The sequence below is a fragment of the Oryza brachyantha genome, chromosome 2 (genome assembly GCF_000231095.2).
Source record: "Oryza brachyantha chromosome 2, ObraRS2, whole genome shotgun sequence".
Taxonomy (NCBI): Eukaryota; Viridiplantae; Streptophyta; class Magnoliopsida; order Poales; family Poaceae; genus Oryza; species Oryza brachyantha.
In genome coordinates this window covers 26,003,286-26,024,044 of record NC_023164.2, presented here as the reverse complement: position 1 = coordinate 26,024,044, position 20,759 = coordinate 26,003,286, and the positions used below count along the sequence as shown (strand labels likewise).

General features: G+C 39.0%; 2 protein-coding genes across 2 annotated transcripts; one reads left to right on the top strand and one right to left on the bottom strand.

Moving 5' to 3' along the window:
- Positions 1-5,432: 5,432 nt before the first annotated feature.
- Positions 5,433-9,883, bottom strand: LOC102708971 (P-loop guanosine triphosphatase YjiA-like). The gene is made up of 10 exons (XM_040521365.1): positions 9,527-9,883; positions 9,000-9,065; positions 8,541-8,721; positions 8,103-8,299; positions 7,934-7,984; positions 7,768-7,859; positions 7,167-7,294; positions 6,302-6,372; positions 6,035-6,139; positions 5,433-5,927 (listed from the first exon to the last, which is right to left on the bottom strand). The coding sequence occupies exons 1-10, from the start codon at positions 9,848-9,850 to the stop codon at positions 5,784-5,786; spliced, it is 1,359 nt and encodes a 452-aa protein (XP_040377299.1). The 5' UTR covers positions 9,851-9,883; the 3' UTR covers positions 5,433-5,783.
- A 6,638-nt stretch (positions 9,884-16,521) lies between these two features.
- LOC121053587 lies at positions 16,522-17,397 on the top strand. The gene has a single exon (XM_040521149.1). It carries the CDS (start codon positions 16,607-16,609, stop codon positions 17,132-17,134), a length of 528 nt encoding a protein of 175 aa, XP_040377083.1. The 5' UTR covers positions 16,522-16,606; the 3' UTR covers positions 17,135-17,397.
- Positions 17,398-20,759: the final 3,362 nt, after the last annotated feature.

Genomic DNA, 20,759 nt, shown 5'->3' with positions numbered 1-20,759 from the left:
AGGCGCATTTCAATCCTGTAGCTCTAGTGCTCTGCCTCTACCTAAGAACAAGAACAAGGTTAATAACGTAGTTAGCAAGTTGGTTACAAGTTATAATCTTCTCTCAGTCCATCTATTATTAGTTGTTTATAATTAATACATGTTCTACTTATCTTTCTCATTATTTTTTTAGTTAATATGGGTCATCCATTGTCTATAGATCTAAGGGCTGATAATACTCTTACCTCAGATGTGGTAAGAGTTATTTATTGCCATTCAAATTTAAATATGATCATAAGTTGCACTGTAATAAGGAAAGAGACAATATTTCCTTACTTAAATACAACAATTATACTAGTAAAACTAAAAATATGAAACACTCTCAATATCTTTATACTTTCAATTTATAAACTAAGTTCAGAATAATTATGATGCATATATGAACAAATAATTTTCACTTTTGTAATTTTTTTTTGTTTTAACAGAACCTAGTATCCAAATTCAGTCATATCTATTTGGCTTCAAATAAGAAAAGTATTTGTAATAATGTTAATCAATAGCAATGCAATTCGTGGCTACTGTTGACCACATTTTTTATATATATGATTTTTTTATCCTAGAATAACCGAAAACTGAAAACACATTTTAATGAGTTGTTCCTTAGAACAACCGCCCACAAAAATGGATTTTCACATAGGGTTGCTGGAATCTGCTCGTACAAAATTATCGCTTTCAATTGAGATGTATCAGGCCTAGGGAGGTGGCCAGAGGGGAGGAGAGGTGATGCTGGAGGCCAGTTGGCGTTGCCAGCATTCACCCCCCCCCCCCCCCCCCTTTTTATTATTTCAGAATGGATCTATGTATTTTTTTTTTCCATGAAATTACAGCTGCCGTTGTTTTATTAATATGGTGTTGTGTTTCAATGTAACAATACATGTAAATTTACGCTGGTGAAAAAATGTGATTCACAAATTGTATTATGGTAAACGAAGTACCAATGAAAATGCATGGCAGTAAGGATGTTACTAAAGAGATTAATATGTGACAAGTACACGCGAGTAATAATTTACTATTAAAATGAGTTTATTGAGCCTGTGATCGACTATGGAGTCAAAATTTTACTATCAGTCAACGTCTAATGAAAGTATCACTATGCTCAAATTATTGTTAAGTAAAATATTAACTTTCATTTGTTTGTGAGTAATACCATAGGCATGGTAACTGTACATAAAATATTCACCGTGGGCCTGATAGAGGTAGGAATCTTTTTTTAACTTGACTTGATCCTTTACATGAAATTGCATGCGTTATTGTTTTATCCATATGGTGTTGTGTTTCAATGTAATAATGCATATAACTTTACACCGGTGAAAAACTGTGATTCACTAATTGTTTCATGGTAAACGAATAACCAACGAAAACGAATGACAGTGAGAATGTTACTAAAGATCAGTAGGAGTGTTCAACTTCTGGCCGGACCGACCAGCTCGGCCCGTTTGTCCTGGCCCAAAAAGTCCGGAGCTCGACCTAGCCCAACCATGCACCAGGCCTAGATGTTGAAGCCCAGAAAACCTGAGAAGGCTGGCCTGACCAAAGAAAGCCCTGGGGTCGGGCTCGGGCTCGGGCCAGGCTCGAGCCTGGGTTTTTTGGTCGGGCTTTTTCTAGGCCTAGCCCGGGTTTTGGACAGGCCTACTAAAGAGATTAATATGTGATAAGTAAACACGAGTAATAATTTACTACAAAAATGCATTTATCGAGCTCTTGATTGGCCAGGGAGTAAAAATTTTACTATTAGTCGATGTCTAATAAAAGTATCGCTATTCTCAAATTATTGTTGAGTAAAATATTAACTTTCTTTTGTTTATGAGTAATACTATTGGCCTGATAACTGTGCATAAAATATTCACTGTGGGCCTGATAGAGGTGGAAATCTTTTTTTTTTAACTTGACTTGATCGGCCCGTAAATTTGTTTTTAACTTGTGCTTCAATGATGCATACTGAACGGAATGCTTCAATGATGAGTACATTTGTTTATCCCTCCTGAAGTTTGACATGCGGGAGTGAAGAAGAGAAAAAAAGAATGAACAACACAAGAGAAAATTAACTCCCCAACACAAGCTAATTAAGGCTGTAATAGCTGTGTTATTGACAAACCGATGGATAGTGCGGTAGTTCGATTTTTGAATCTGTTCTGTTCAAAAATCTGAATTCATTACACAGGCATTTCACTCCAGAAAAAGAAAAGATAGTACGCATGTTTATTTAATTAATAGACCCCCATAATATTACAGTTATTATAATCTGAAGAGAGTGATGTGGCTCTCATGGCATGCATTTAAATAATGTTAATTAATAGCGGTGCCATTTGTGGCTACTGTTGACCATATTTTATATATATATTTTTTTATCCTAGAATAACTGAAAACTGAAAACACATTTTCATGGGTAGTTCCTTAGAACAACCACCCACAAAAATGGATTTTCACATAGGGTTGCTGGAATCTTAAATTATCGCTTTCAATTGAGATGTATCAGGCCTAGGTGATGCTGGAGGAGAGGTGATGCTGGAGGCTGGTTGGCGTTGCCAGCATTTACCCCTTTTTTTTATTATTTCTGAATGGATCTATGTAATTTTTCCATGAAATTACATCTGTCGTTGTTTTATTAATATGGTGTTGTGTTTCAATGTAATAATACATGTAAATTTACGCTGGTGAGAAAAATGTGATTCACAAATTGTATTATGGTAAACGAATTACCAATGAAAATGCATGGCAGTAAGAATGTTACTACCTCCGTTTCATAATGTAAGACTTTCTAGCATATCCTAAATTCATATAGATATCAATAAATCTAGACATATATATAAACAATATACATTGGTTAATAGATGAATCTAAACATAGCTAAAACGTCTTATATTATGAAACGGAGTGAGTACTAAAGAGTAGGCATGTTCAACTTCTGGTCGGGCCGACCAGCTCGGCTCTGAAAAGTCTAGAGCCCGAAAAGGGAAACAACTGAAGGGGCAAAAGGAATAACATGAATTACATACAAGCTTGGCCATCGGGGGAGAACCATTAATATACACAGTTGCTTGATCCTGGTGAAGGATTAATAGATGGGGAGTGACCACACATCCAGGTACACCTGTGGCAGTATCAACTTTTGCAATGTTGTTCACAGCCTCCTTAGCATCAATGTTGCAACTATCTACACACTTCTTGTTGGTGACGGGATCCACCTTATATTCTTTACTACATCTGTTATTGCACGCCTCTGTGAAATTATCTATGGTGGGATTTCTCTCCCTTCGTGGCCACAAAACTCTTGATCGAGATGATGTAGAAGTAGCTTGTTCCAGATGAGGTCTGTGTGCTCCTTCTTGCTACATTCTTATGTGCACATGACTCTTAATGCACCCTCTAATCTTGCGGCTGGCACCGCCGTAGACACCGCCACAAGTGTTTCGATAAAAAAAAATTGGGATTGATGGACGCGGTAAGGCGCACATAGTTGGTAAAAACACGCAAGTATCTTAGACGTAAAGAGAGTAACTAAACCTAGTAGTAGGATATAGGCATAAGGCACATACTAAATTAAGAATATAGTTGCTTGGATGTAATAACACATTATATTAAGAATTGCTGTAACACGCTATGTTCCTATAAAATATATGTATTGTTACTGCAATTGTGCGGTAACATCGTGATAGAAATGCAGTGACATGGTAATTGTGACCAATGAACATGATTCATTACTAATAGTCTACTTTTCTTGCATCATATGTTACTGAAAAACTTACAAGTTATTATAATTTTGCAGTAACATCACAATGAAAATGCAGTAACACACATGGTGAGGGCTTGTTCAATGCACCCATTATGGGCTATATATTAGGCCACATCAGCAGATAAAACTCCTCATACAAAGAACAGACTTTTAAGCTGGCTCTTCATAATTATAGACTAATTAATTCCTCGTTCGTATTTCATCTTGTTGGTGCCTCTGGTTAGAGTCAGTGCAAGTACAAAGCAAATTTTCTTGTTGTCTCATTGCGTTTTAATATATACAAGATACAACGTGTCAATATCATATTTCACTGCGGTTATGGTATTTATTTTTCGTAAAACGAATGCATAAAAGAAATCTTAGGCTAGGTTTGAAGAGATAGCTCATCATCAGTGAATGATTAAGTATAGATATTTAAAGCTTGAAAAATAGAAGTATGTTAATATAATTTTTAAAGCAACTTATAAAAAACTTTTATAAGGAAACACACATTGTTTAACAGTCCAGCTAGCATGGTAAGAAGAAAGGAAGGTTATACCCCTTCCTGCACTACCGATTATATCCTTATGAATTGAAGTTTTTACCCCTTTCTGCAGTACCGAATGCATCCTTAAGCTCTTACTATGTACACTAAATAGGCAAGTTCTATGTACGCTCTAAATAGACCTGATCCCAATAGAATTATAAACCAAAATTTAAATTTTAAAACTTAATTTTGTAGTTAATTTTAGGGTTTTTCATCATAGTTTTATTTTATAGCATTTGCTTTTATATGATAAGAACACGTATGCAAAAGTTTTATGCATAAATTATTTTTAATTACTAATTCATCATTATGATTATAATCGAGTCTGCAAAGTTGTCCATGTAGGGTGCGTCATTTTCTTGAGTGCATTCGAACATAGCAACCGGCAAACCAGACAAAGTTCAAACATGACAACACTAAATACGATTTTACAACGACTCAAAGAAGATACAATAACTGTAGCTCTTACCTGTCACGGTCTAAAGACCGATATAGATATTGAACGAGGAGCAACAGTGTAAAACGAGAAATTCATTTTTGAGAAGTCAATTGAAACTAGGGCAAACAGGCCCCTTTGACAACCCAAGGCGAACCTCCATTCCGTGCTGCATGTCGGGGGTACGGAAGTTCTTCACAATCTTGAGGCACTGCAACGTGACCGAGGAAAATGGGAAATTAACACAAGGATAAGTAACATTTCTACGAACAAAAGATTTGCTTCAGTCTAACAAAAAGTATCTCGATATACCAAATTATTTTTGATTGTTGAATATAATAGTGCTAGATCCAATGATGAAAAACGATTTAGTAACTTCGACCAAAGCAAATCTCATAGAACAAACACTCAGATGGGTGTAAATAAGGGGGAAAAATCTGTTGCGATGGCAGAAGTGGAACTGAAAATAGTCTGTAGTGGCTGTATTTCTGGTTATTAGCATAAATCACCATTGATGAACAGTGATGAGATGTACATTTTACCATGGAAAGTAAGGCCAACCAAGCTCAGAGAACTCACAGAAGCAAAATTATGATATGAACTACTCTTGGTCTAATTCACTCGATCAATTCAAATGTAAGGTTTTTCAAGGAATTATACAAACAAGTTATTCAACAAAAAAAACTACAGAATGTATATATATACATTCTAAATATGCCCTGGCCATAAAATTTGCACGCCTATTTCCTAGTCATTTCACACTTTGGTCTAACGAGCGATCTGTATTCGGACGAAAATCATAATTCAGCTCGAAGTATGTTGTATTTAAAACGAATTCGTTCATAAATAGCATGCCATGCGATTCTATATGTTAAAACGCCGTTCAAAACTTCAGGGTACAGTTCTTATCCGTGCTGTACATCTCGGGAAGACAAGTTAATTCGTTCGATCACAGTTCGGATTCGAGTATAAGTTCTACAGCCGCAAAGCTCAAAATCATGAAGCCGGAGAACCCTATCCCGTGGTATATAGGAAAAACGTGAAGCTGCTCATTTCTTCAGTAGACAATCCTTGAAGCCCTTCTCCAGTTCTTCCCCATTCAGATTCTTGCCTATGAACACAATCTTGTTGATGCGTGGCTCATTTGGTTCCCACATTCTCTCAGGAGATCCCTGGAAAATGTCATGCACTCCCTGCCCAAGGAACAGACCGACATTTTTTTAGATAAGAACACATGTATTAATTGGTTCTTTTGTGTAAGAGTGAAACAGGTAGACTGCAGGCTAGGTTTTACACAAACCTGAAAGACGAAGCGCTGGGGCATCCCACTGACAGAAAGTAGCCCTTTCATCCGGTATATGTCATCACTGCGTTCTAAAAGTAGGTTCCCCAACCACATGTCAGCCTGTATGCGTGCATGTAAAATTGTTATCCACTTGTTCCAATATTCAGAACCCCATAATGTGTAGAGCAATTAAAGGGGTGAGTGTATTAGGAATTAGGACGTATAATTTCATTTACCAATCATGTCAAAAAAAAAAGCATGACAGATAATTTTAGAACCAACCTTTTCAAGATCCATCTCCCCTTCGCAAACAATGCTTACAGAAGAAACACCAGGATCATGTGCATGATGATCTACAAGGAAAAAACATTGAGTTTACCTGTTTATATCACAGAGCCCTATCATTGTTTAAAATTTTACAAAAGCAGACAAAATGGTAGAAAGAGTTCAAAAAGCTCCTAGTGATACTGATAAGTTCTCAAGAGTATCTATTTGACTTATGGAACAGAAGCATTTTCATGACTTAAGATAGTCATCGTATAATGCTTGCTTAAATTGAGTGAATTACAAAAACAGTTTCAGTCAAGCAGATCAAGAGCGCACCTTTATCTTAAGTCAACAGATGATTGATCAATCCCCACTAAGGATGAGTTGCTTCCATAAGCTAACTCATAAAAGGATAGGTATTGGAAGAAGGGTCAATATAGATGTGTGCCCGAGCATGACTTTCCTATATGCCATCGAGCTCTGTGATGCGAGGTTTTAGATTTTAATGAATATGTGATGTAATTGTGGAACAGAAACCATTGCTATTAGCGTATATCGCCATAAGAAAGAGCGTGGATCACATGATGTGTATCAGAAAATGAATAATCGTTTTCTTTTTGGAATATTCATGTAGTAATAGAAAGTTGCAATCAAGGATCTAGTAGTGATGATTCATATCAGCAGATAATAGTGGCTACTCAATTCAGGCATGGATCTATGATTCTTAACAATCTTGATTCTGCGTGTTGTACTAATAATATGAGTCAAGTAGGTTTGTCACATTTTATTCAATAGTTGCCCCAGGACCACTTTTCAGTTTTGCAGGAGTTTTATGGGCCGTGGCTGTGATTAAAGTTGATATCTCAAGATCTAGGCTTACCATGTTTGTGGTCATGATCATGATGGTCATGATGATGGTGTTCGTGGTCATGGTCATGGCCGTGGTCATGTTTATGTTCATGCTCTGTGTGATCTTCATGTGAATCTTCAGAGACCGCACTCTCAATCCTGGAACAGAAACAAAATTTAACCTTTTATGCTCATCATTTCCTGAAATGGGTAAACAGAATTAAATTGGAAAAATAACTAGAGACTCAAATGTATGTCTAATTCATTAGCTGTATAGATTAAGATCAACTTAGTACCTCCCTGAGGTCATATCACAGATCAAGTGTTTTGTCCAAGGACCATAATAGCACTAAACAGGTTTGACCTCTCAATGTTAGGTCACTAGCAGACACCATATGCCCGATATAGGTGATGTCTATCTGTTATATTCTCACTTCTAGCAACTTTCATACTTTATCATTTCATTATGTTTGAAAAGCTCAGAATATTCAGTTTTGCTGTGCTTTTATATATTCCTTTCATGGCATTGAGGGGGTAACTGACCACATCTAGGGCACACAATCATCTAAAAGATGTTATTCTCTTAGCTCGCAGAGAGACAGACAGACAGAACAAGAGAGAGAAAGAGGAACCTCTCCAAATCAAAGCCTCCAATTCCAAGCACATAATCCAGATCAACTTTACCATACTCAGCTCGTTTCAAATGAGCCATGCGATTCATACTCTGTATGCACCAAATAAAGATATTAAGCAACCATACAGTGAAACAAAGAACAGAGTGAATGCATTTGAACTGACCCTTATACGCTCGACCAAGGAAGATACTTCAGGCTCACTAACAAGATCAATCTGCATGGAAAGAGATTTAGAGATACCATAGTACCAGTAAGGGAAAAAATAGGAAAACGCTTACTAATAAGCACACACATAGATATAGCCCAGCAAGTAATTGCTGTGGGATCATTACCTTGTTAACTATGATTCTGTCAGCATATGCAATTTGCTGAACTGCCTCATTGACTATACCCTTGGGCTTTACTTCATCCAAATGTAATCGTGCATGCTTTGCATCTACTAAAGTCACAACACCATCCAGCTTGACATCATTAAAAACTGTATCTTCTGCATAAAAAGTCTGTATAATGGGTGCTGGGTTCGCTAAACCTGAAAATTAGACAGCAGAAAGTGTAAACCAATGAATAGCTAAGTAATTTAAAGCTATTTAGAAATTCCATTATGGACGATGAACTATGCTCGTACTAATAGAACATATGTCAAGGGAAAATCAAATATCTGATATCCAAGGTGATCTTTTATACTCATTTTACACATTGCAGGTCACCTCTCTCTTGATATTGCTGGAAGTCTATAATTCGTACAACAATAAGCCTATAAAATTACTTACCTGTAGTTTCAATTACAATGTGATCGAACCTCCCCTTCTTCTTGTTAACCAATTCACCAATCATACGGACTAAATCACCACGAACAGTGCAGCAAAGGCACCCATTATTTAGCATCATTATGTCCTCAGCTCCAGCAGTTTGGGCAGCAACTAATGAACCATCAATATCAACTTCTCCATACTGCAATGGAGACAATGGCATAAATGGTATAAGCAGTGATTTTGTAGCTGTAGCTTCATCTTGCCAGTCTTAGCCAACACGATGTCTGATAATCTATTGCTTTTCTCATCTATTGACAATGCGGTAAGATTTTTTTCTCCAAGTGGGCAAAATCATTCCAAGGGTCCAAGAATAGACATCTACTTGCAGTTTAAACGCATGCTGAGAAAAGAAAGCATACAAGGAGTTGCCAAAAATGAAAAATTATATGGCTGACAATGTTGTCCGTAGATGAGTACCTCATTCTCAATGACGGCAATCCGCTTTCCATGGTGAGCAGTCAAGATGTGATTCAGTAAAGTTGTCTGAAAATAAAAGGTGCCACTCAATGTCAGAGATGAGAGATCATCATGATATAACTAAGAACTCACTGAACTGAACATATAATCAGAAAAGCTGCCTATAAGTCAGTAAGCATTATAGTCATTGCCCATAGGCATCAATTTCGTTTCAGTAAAAATCCATCAGGTGGAATAATTTCCAAAAAAAAAAAACAAATGGAACAGAGTCGAATGCAAGCATCCTTAAGGACAGCCACCTTGATAGAAGTGGAGATGAGGAATTGAGGACCCCAAAGCTGGGTTTTCCTGTCTGTACTACAATTCTACAAATCCATGGACACCGTAACAGAGTAAACAGGCAAGCACGCAGGATTTATTCAGCAAAAAAAACTGTATATAGCATTGTGGACGAGTAGATAAACAAATCTATTGTGCATCACCAGGAGCTCCTTTCAAGTACAGCCAGAAGAAATCTCTAGCCTGACCTTCCCGGAGCCGAGGAAGCCGGTGATGATGGTCGCAGGGATGCGGTTGTCGGGTGGGATCATCATCTCAACACCTGCTCCATCCTCCTCCTCCTCCTCCTCCTCCTCCGTAGCCGTGGGAGCTGCCGGCGCGGCAAACCGCCGCCGCGCCCTCCAGGACGGCCTCCCCGCCGCAGCGGCAGCCCTCGGCGCGGCCGCGGCGGCGGCGGCGCAGTAGGACCGCGAGGCGGCGCGCAGCCGCAGGCGGAGCGCGGACGCCGCCACGCCGAGGGCGGCGGCCGCGGAGATGGCCGGGGACGCGGAGCAGAGCGCCGCCGCCGCCATGGCAGTTCACGCGACGGTGGGGGGAATGGATATTTTGCACGCACGGACGGACGGACCAACGGAGGCGCGTGCCGTGCGCCCGCTGATGTTATCTCTCGCAGCAGCGCAGCGCACGCGCGCCTCACGTGCGGCCCGCGACGGCGGAAACGGATTGGGCCCAGCCCAACATAGTTCTTGCCCAGAATGAATTGGGCTCCTGGATGAGAGAGGCCCAAGATCCCGAGGCAGGCTGGGCTTCTTCGATTGGGCTGCCCCCCAACACGGCGCACTTTAGTCTCTAGTAGATCCCTAGAAATATCCCTTTTATCATTTTTTTTTATAAGTGATAGTAATTTGGAAGTTTTGGCCAAAGATTTTAAAACTACTTCCTTGGCCTTCTATTTGAACATGTAATTTAAAAATTTTAAAATTTGTGTCTACATCCAACCATTCATCTTATTTTAGCATGTATTTTAAAACTACTTCCTTGGCCTTTTATTTTAGTTCATTCCATTAACTTTTGTATCTACATTTGATCCTTCATCTTATTTCAAAATTCATATAATTATTAGTTATTTTATTATAATTTGATTTATTATTAAATACACTTTAAACATGATCTATAATTTTACATATTTAAAAAATAATAAAACGAATAGTCAAACGTATATAACAAATTAACAGTGTCAAATAGAAAAATTAAAGGTAGTATGTTTAAGTGACTGGACATCCAACATCTGAAAAAAAATCCCCAAAAAACTGTCAAATACTTAATTAAAATTACGCCATCCAGCTCCACAGAAAATTGTCTTTCTCCCACCTAGCACGACTCTCATACCACATCGAACGACCCAAAAAAAAAATGATAGATTTTGGCCTTAAAAAATCTTTCAAAATAATTTTGTGAGTGGCTAGCGTGCAGCTTGTCACACTGCAAGTTGGTCTCCTGATAAAATTAAATTTGAAACACGGCCGTGGCGGATACTGATATCCCTGTGACAGTAGCCGCGATGCTTCCCAGCGTCTCACCGTGTCGCTGTTAATTACGACGCGCCGTGCGTACGTGGACCCCATATGTAATTTTTTTCACAAAAAAATAGTTGCTTTCACCATGTACGTGGACGTGAAAAAGATACTAGCTAGCTATCGGATATTAAGTCCGTCACCTTATTCCCTCGAATATGTTTTTTTTAAACAAAAACGTTATTTATGCTTCGTAGTGCTCTCTCATAGATCTTGTCGATTTAGGTGCATTCGCAGTACAGTGTAATATTCTTACGTGGACAAATAAATGTAGATTTTCTAGAACTGGCCTGAGAACGACCGTAGTTTTTTTTCGTTGTAATTAAAATTAATAAACCCTGACCCTTATTGTTTGGCATGTTGCAAACGAAAAATATTTTATAAATAAATATTTTATATACATGTTTTAACGATCTAAAAACAAAAACTAAAAATAAATTTTAATAAAAAAGTCCCAGCAATCAACTCCAAAATTAAAATTAAAATCAAAATTTAAAAATATAAACAAAAGCAAAAAAAGACAAATGTATCTCTGCGAGAGAGATTGAGCTAGGAAATGAAATCTTGAGATATCTTACTGCAGAAAACTGAAAACGATACGTGGTGCGTACGTAGTAGTTGTATATAAATTTTGCACAGCAAGGTAAGTACATGGGCCTACATGTTAACGACGGATACGACGGATCATTTGCACTGTGTCTTTTTTTTTTTTTCAAACCTGAGTCGGCTAGGCGGGCCAGCGAACTGGCCCAGCGCGACCCACGCCGACCAGCTTAGACGCGTCCGTGCAGCCGTCTTAATCTCCAAACCGACCGGTCGGCCCGATACTTACTTTTTGAAGTAATTATATATATATATATACATATATATATATATATATATATATATATATATATATATATATATATATATATATATACGTGTAGCCGTGTAGGAGTATTTGGAAACTTCCCGTTCCGTCCGTGTGGCACGTAGGAGTATTTACGTGTCACCGTAGGGCGGCACGAACCACTTTCTCACGTCGTAACACGTGGCTAAAGGAAAGTGTATATTCGAAGGTGTTGGGTTTTGGCATACGTGTTGCCTAAAAATAAAGGCAAGAGTATTTGCAGCACTTGCTAACTAGATGACGCTGTTAATATTGATATACGCTCGACTGCTCATTTTATTTAAAAAAATCTGGCATCAGTATAGGAAAATGTATGTTATAATTAAAATACATTTAATAATAAATTCATTATAACAAAATATATTTTAATTACATAATTTTTAATAATATAGTGTGTGCAACCAGTGACGTTGTCGTCTATTAAAACGTATATGGAGGGGTACATGCACCCATTGTTTAGGTTTTGCTAATACTTATGAGTTAGTTTGAATTTTCAACCTTAAATTTAATTTAGAATATATTTTTGGTTTATTTTATCATACTAAAGCTTTAACTTTTAGATCACTAATAATATATATATATATATTATTTATATATTATTTATTTATAAATATATCGTTTGTTTTCGCATGAAGCCGTACCATCACCCCATATTTGATAAGATGGGATTTTTGGCCAGGGCCACCCCCGGCAAAATTAACACGCCGTAAGACATTCGAGAGAAGAAAAGAAAGTATCTCCACGCAAACAGATACGACTCTGATAATATGATTCTTTAGGGCCTTTTTCATTGAGTTGGAGAGAACTTGTTTTGCTTTGATGGAACACCGGTAACCCTGGTATCTTGCTACCTGTTATGTTGCTTTAATGAAATGTAGAGCTTTTAAGTCTTTTATAAAAAAATATGATTTTATTCCCTTCTACGTGTGTAATGATTTGTGAGATTCAGTTGAAAAAAAAAAACAACAAAACACGAGCCGATCGAACCATAATTGATCCAATCGAGCGGCCGGGAGAGACGAATCTCCAGCTACTTGTTGTATATTATTAAGCAGTATAGATATACTGACAAAATGTCATATGATTGGAGATACACCAGTCCGTCCGTATATCTCCAGCAAAGGCGGTTTATTAGCAGTTGATCACCAGCACGACTAATTAACTAGCTAATTAATTAATTAATTAATGGATCATTGGTGGCGCAGCCGGTGAAATTGGCACGAGCCGTGTCCCAAATCTGGACGACACGATGCCCTTGAAAATGTATAGAAAAACAGCATAGTTTGTGCGCGCTGGCTAGCTGTCCGCCGGCCAGTTGCCGCCCACGGCGCCACGCGACGCTGCCGCTGCCCAGCCCGACTTTTTGGAGCCCTCGGCCCTCCTATGAAACATAATACGAAGGGTTACCTATTTACGAATAAAAAATAATTTATAAATAAAATTTTTATGGATTTTTTTATGATCTAAAAGTTAATGCTATAAAATAAACTATAACAAAAAATAACTAAAATCAATTTTAAACTTAAGTTTATAAATTTAGAATTTGTTTTATATAAGTAGAAAGCGAAAAGATAGAACAACATGTTCTTATCGTATATTAATACATTTACATGCTATATATATATATATATATGAATTATTATCATATAAATATTTAAATTACATTTAAAATAATGTCTAATAGAAAACATAGCACCTGCTACCTCTGTCCCACATTAAATTTATTTTTTAACTTTTAGATACAATGTTTTGACTCTTCGTCTTATTTGAAATTTTGATACGATTAATATTATTTTGTTAACATGAATAGTATTTTATGCGTAACTTTTTTTTAGTTTTTTATAATTTTTCAAATAAGATGATTAGATGAGTGGTTAAACTTTGAACATAAAAATCAAAAATTGATAGAAATCAAAAATTGAAATTATTATAGGACAGAGATAGTAATACTTTAGAAATTTAGGGATGGGGTATCGCATGATTTAGGGCCCGGAGCGACCACGTCCCTCACCGCTCTAGCCCCTGCTGCTGCCGTCGCCGCGTCCACGGCGTGGCCTCGTCGTTGTGTTCGCCACCACCGCGACGTCTCGCGGCAGGTCGTGGTGATAAAGTAAATGTGTAAGTGAACCAGTCCGTAAATCCACTTGTAGGTTAATTAAACCGATAATTCAATTAATCAGCGTATAAACGGATTAACGGACCAATTCACTTGCACGCTTAGTTGCGACACCCCACGCATCCCCACCACCATCGCCGTGGAGTTAATACACCACTTTGCTGCTGCCAATGCCATGATCGCAACAGTGCCTTTTAACTTTTACCTCTCTCTACTGCGTACGGTATAGCTTGTCAATTTATCATGCATGTTTAGTTCAACAATGCTAATAAAAAAATTAACTTAAATCCACTGCTGTGCAATTAGTAGAAACCACTCTGCTGCCATGATCGCAACAGAGCCTTTTAGGTTTTAACCCTCTTGTCTCTCCCTGTTGCATACGGTACATGCATCTGTCACGTTAGAGTATAACCGTGGTGTGACCGGGGTTTGACGGATTCCCATTAGGAAGAATCACAAAAGCAGTTTACGAAAAACAATAAAGATAAGGATTAAGAAAAATATCAGAATGAACGCAATGGTGAAAGCGAGGGAGGGAGCCAAGAAAGAGATAGGCACGTTGGGGTGATCTGAACAGCCAGATGGAACAGAGCATCAGGACATCAAGCTAAGGATGTACAACCGATCTTTTTCTTCTATTTATACTTATAAACTAAAATTTAAAATATCAAACTTAAATTTAAAATTAATTATAGAGTACCGAAAGTAAATCTTTAATTTTTTTTAAACACTAAAAATACATACATAAAAATTTTAATCCCCAATATTTTTTATTTGCAAATAATATTTATTTATTTATTTATGAAAAACCAAGCAAATGACCGCATCACCACAGAGCCATCACACCCCCAGAGCCATCAAGCATGGCTACCCGACGCTTTCTTCACATGGACTCCACAAAAACCTGAAAGCGGATAAAAAAGCAACGTCTCACCCTTCTTCTTCCCCCTCTCTCCCCGCTGACAAGTAAACCAGCTTGTTTGGTTCGGTACGGTACCAAATTGGATTTCGACGTGTATTAAACACGGATATATGCGTAGAACTCTATTTGTTTCAAAATATAAACGCTTCAAGCTTCAAATTTTACATATAAGCATACATACATCGATTCATCTTATTATAATTATTTCATCAGTTTTACGGCCAATCAAATGTAAACATTTCAAAAACAAATAAACAGCAACAGAAAATAACTTAAAAACAATTTTTTCCAACCTATTGTTTACCGAACAATCCATAAAATATTTATATTTTCAGACAGAACTATGCATCACGCACGCAGTGGGGTCGGCATGTGTATGGCGCTATCTATCCCACTGGCAAGTGCCAGTAGGACCGCTACCATGCCGGATTCCGCGCACAGCAACACAAAAACTGGAGCAAATTCTATGGGCTGGATCGGTCGTCGGTTGGCGTGTCACGTTCAGGCAGCGCGGGCCATTTGCCCACTCCCCGCCATTAACCCTCGCTCGCTACCTCCTCTCGGTTTGAAATTTTTTTTAAGTAAAGAATTATTTTTAGCAAGTAATATTATTAAGCAATTTTTAAAAAAAATTAGACCTTTTGACCACATCAGTGCTGGTGACGTGGCAAGACAACACTGTCAGCCTGCCACGTAGCCTGGTCGGCGTAGCATCCACACCAGCAGCACTGGCGTGGCAAAAAGATTTATACGGTGAAAATATTTTCACTGGAGGTTTAGGAATAAAATTATTTATTAAAAATGTTTAAAAAATAGAAAAAATTGTTTCAGATTCCGGCCGATGCACACAGCCACGCATGATGCATCCGTCTTTCCGTGACGACGCATGCGAATCGGCGAAAGGAGATCGGTGGGCTGCACACTGGAATCGGCTGGGTGACAGCAAAGCTGTGTGGCTGAATCTACACGTGGTCTCCCCCCACAGATACTCGTCGCCACTGATGAATATGGCATACTGTTTTCTGCAAAGTCGGAACCCAACTATCTGCGAATATTTGATTCGAGGAAATTATGTTGCCGAACTGCTTATTTCGTGCTCCTAACTTGGAAATGCAGCCTAATGGATTGACACCGAAACTAGTGTCGTATCTTTTCGATTTTGTTTGTAGCTTTAAGTCAAAATTTAGATTTTAACCAATTTAGAGTTAATTTGAGATTTTTTTTCACCAAAACTTATTTTACAGTCTTTTAGATTTTTAAGAATACATATATATATAATATTTTTTATAAATTATTTTTCAAATATACCGTCAACAAAGTTGGTCAATAGGACTCCTGTCGTATGGTCTATTCGAAGGATTATTAGAACCAAAATAAATTAATGTGTGAATTTTTATATACCTATCATATTAATTCAAAAATAAGTATTATAAAATCAGACCACATAGAATATCATAAAGTCTACTTAAAAATTAAAAATTAACATATAAACATAAGGGGAGCTGAAATGAAGAAATGCGACCTCCAAGTGTGCGGGACCGTTTGGAAATCCTTTCGGTGTGCCGTATGTGGGTCCCACAGCCCACAGCTTAACTACGGTTAGTTAACCCGACCTAACCACCATTCCTTGACACCTGCCGGGCCCACTCCCCCAACCCAGTAAATTTACCTAAATGCCCCTAGGTGCCCAACCAGTCCCTATAAATAGCCGCCAAAACCATTTCCGCTCAGTTTGCCAAAAACCACCACCAACCAGCACCTCCGCATCGGCGGCGACACCCAAAACCGCCTCTCTTCCCAATCCACCTGCTCTCCCGGCGATCTCCCATGGCGGCGGCGGCGACCACCACGAGGCGGCCGAGCGGGCCGGTCCTCTCGGCCGCGCACTACCGGTCCGCGTCCCCCACGCGTGTCAAGCTCGCTGCGAGGGCCGGCGGCGGAGGAGGAGGAGGAGCGCACGCGTCCGTCAGCGTCTCTTCGCTGGGGCGGCGCTCCTGCATGTGCTCGCCGACCAACCACCCGGGGTCGTTCCGGTGCAGCCTCCACAAGGAGCAGAAGCGGAGCGGCGTCCACGGGCAGCGCAAGGCGCCGGCCTCCCCGCCGTCCCCCCCGACCAGCCCGCCGGCCCCGGGTCCCGGCAGGCTGCAGGCGGGCGCGAAGCGGATGGGCAGCGCGCTGGTGCGGATCGGCGCCGTGGAGAGCGGCCAGTGGGCGCGCCGGGCGCTCGCCGCCACCGTCCGCCCCTCCCCCGCGGCGCAGCAGGCGCAGCACCGGAGACGCGTCGGCGGGTTCCGCCCCCGCCCCAGCCGCCTCTCCGCCGTCTCCATGGCCGGCGACCGCGCCGGCGACAACTGAGAAAACCAATTCAATTCGCCGACAAATCCCATAGACAATAGTACACTATAGAATTATACATATTTTTTCCCCTGTAGATCATAGTGGTGCCAGTGAGATTGAGCTTGGAGCAAGCTAGGCATGGAGTTTTGGATCCGTGCACAAGCTCAAAGCTCGAATCAAATCCTCTCATTGTACATACAAATCCGCCGCTGGTTTTGGATAATTCATGCGCCTGATGAGAAAGAGAAAATGGGGGGACATGTGTCTCCGGATTACGCATACATAATCCACATCGATCTCCTTTTGTTGCTCCGGTTTGGATAAGCTCTTGGGGGGTGGGGGTGGGGTTTGGGTGACGTCTCGCCGTCGCCTGCTCCGTCACGCGGCCCCCGTGCCGGCTCGATCGGTTTGGTCGCGACACGTACGTACCGCCAGGGTTTCTGTCTCGCTCGGTCCGGACGGCGCCAGGGTCGCTCCTTTTTTGTGTCACCGTTTGGATTCAAAGGGTGATTGCTGCTTTTTTTTAGCACAAGCGAAAAATAATTTGTGAAGTTTAAGCTTTTATTTAAGTATTCATTGCGATTTAGAAGATAAATTTGAGAAATAAATTTCGATAAAAGATATCAAAACCAGATGTTTAAATTTTGTCTTAAGCGTAAACAGAAAAAAACACGGGGTCAGAGCATATATCTTTTTTTCCGAAGGAGAAGAGACGGAAGCTTGCACACAAAGATGTTGAGATCAGAACGGTGGGCGGGCGCCGCCGCACACAGCTGGCGGCCGCCGGCTTTTAGGTGGTTGTGGAGAGGATTAGTGTTTTTTTTATTTTTAATCGCTTCTCCGGAAAGCAGTTGCACAAAACAGTCGTAGATTTCAGCTGCCCCGTAACGGCTGTAATAAAATACTCCCATCAATCGTAAAATAAGTCAATTTAAAAATAATATCAAACTAAATGCTTTAAAAGTTATTTATTAATAAATAAATAAATAAGATAGATAGATCGATCACATGGGAACAATGTCAGATTTATCGTTCCACAAACTATTATAACATGTACATCTTTTTAAAATAAAATAACATAGTTTTTACAGATATTAGTAATTAAAAATGGTATATAAAGATGTTATAATTTAGAAGGGGGAGCATATAAACACCTGGTGTTACGTATGGACAGTGCATCTATTCGATATTATGTTCAATGAATAAATATTATTATGTTCAGATTTATTAACCTACACATAATTCTAGATAAATAAAATGAAGATAATGCTATTTTACTTGTAGTTTGGAAGAGCGAGTGCTTCCTGGCATAGCTTGAAAATCATTTCATCCGAAAAGGAAAACGGTTCATTATCTTGAAGATGCCATGCATGCATCGAATAAATTCATAGAAACCGCCAGAATCTTGTAATTTCAACGGAAGACTGGTCAGTGCTTCTGTACATGGTCTATAATCCAATCAACTACACAATATGAAAAATGGCAGGAAGACTAGTATTGTGATGCCTGATGAAGAACGGTGGAGCAGTGCTACTATTGCACTATATTGCTACAGTGCTACGTACAGAAACCAGTTGAAAATCCAACCTGCACTTGAAAAAAAAAATTGTTCAGACGTCTGCATCAAAGGAGCGGCCATGGCAAGTCAACACTTGACTCGCCGGAATATAACTTGATTACAACCTCCATGCTTGACCAAGTAATCATCCATGCATCCTAAACTACTAGTGGAGCTTAGCTTGGACCTGATCATCGTGCCGATCGACGCAGAAATGGACTCTGCCAAATTCATAACACGACCGAGCAGCTCATAAAGCTTACCCAGATATGAGGGCAGATCAAGGGTTAGTACAGTAACACGGTGCTTGCAATTAATCCGGGCTGGAACTATTTGATTTTCACCCAATTTTTTCGCTTTTCCTTATGCTTATAAGCTAAAATTTAACTATTTAACCTTAAATTAGGAAATTTGCAACTGTGTCATTATGATTTTGTAAAGTTGGAGATATTTCATTGGTATCTTAATAACATGTGAGACCCACATGAGTCAATGACACGTAGGTCAGGATAGCATATCTATGATTTTGTAAAATTATAATGGCATTCTTATATTTTTCCTAAATTTTTAAAGTTATTTTTAGAGTTTTTTATTGTACCTTATTTTTCAGCATTGATTTTTATCAATAAAAATATATGTATATGTATAATATTTTTTTTATAAATATGTTATTTGGTTTTTTCTTAAAAAACATCTTTTATCTCTATCTGTTTGATAAAGTCCAAGTACGGTTACTGTAGTTGGTTCTCCAAGATTTAGGGGCAAAAACGAGCTTGATTCGTCCAGGTAGAACGATATGATCGACGGCGAATGCGATGGATTGATTGAGGAAGAGGCAGGCAGCGTCCAGAGCTGGAAAAGATCACCCAAAAAGTGTAGGCGAACTGCCTGAGCCGGAGGCAACTGGACAGTGATCCGACTAGTGTAATGCCGCCTGCAACCATTTCAACGTGGATCCGGATGCAACAACGCCATGTGTGTTTTGATTAATTAAGCAGCACGATGAGAACGACTCTGATAACAAAAACTAACTCGAGTACCGGTATATCACGGTATCAAATTATTTATGATCAATAGATCTAATAGTGTATATCTTGCTTAGCTATAGTACGCATCTTACTTAGCTCTAGATCCAACAGTAAGAAATAATTTGGTACCTCGAGGTACTTTTTGTTGGACCGGAACAAATATCTCATATATAAACAACATTGTATAAAGTTGGGTGAAAAGATTCAATTTATTTTATTAAGGTCATCCTTAATGTTTTTATGGACACGATTATCTAGAGTGACATGTTATCTAAAAAGTTTAAAATAGGATAAAACACTTGCATTTTTTACATTTTGGTCCTTTTAAAAAACTTATTTTATAAATAGACCCATAAAAAATTTATTGCATAAATAGACATTTTCGACCGCACCAATGTCATTGGCGTTGTCGTTGTATAGGACAGTGCCAATCTCATTAGCGTCGTCCTCCAAATGAAAATGTTAGGTTTGTGTGTCAGGAGGACGGCGCCAATGACGTTGGCGCGGTCAAAAAGTCTATTTGTGCAATAAGTTTTTCAGGGTCTATTTATAAAATAAGTTTTTCAAAAGGACCAAAATATCAAAATTCCAAATAAAACACCCCTCTCGATGCAGAGTTTTATCTATTGTTGTTTTCTAGGTTATATAACAGACACAAAATGTCTACATAACACTCTTTTTATTGTCTATAAAACTACCATTGAGATGGGCAAATATTCTGTTCGGATTATAGATCCATGCACACACCATTGGGATGATGGAATAATAATGGAGTCTGTGCATGTTCATGGATCTGCACTTGGTTTTGTGTTCTGCTGACTGCTGCACAAGGGCAAGCTAATTAACCGGGGCTTGAAATTCCGGACAGTGTGCTGCGTTGACGGCTAGCTGATTAAACCCATGTTTGAAAAACAGCAGCAATTTTCACATTTTGGCCCTTTTAAAAAATTTATTTTATAAATAGACTTGTGAAAAAATTTATTGCACAAATAGATCTTTTTGACCACGCCAACGTCATTGGCGTCGTTGACATTGGTGCCGTCCTCCTACCACACGA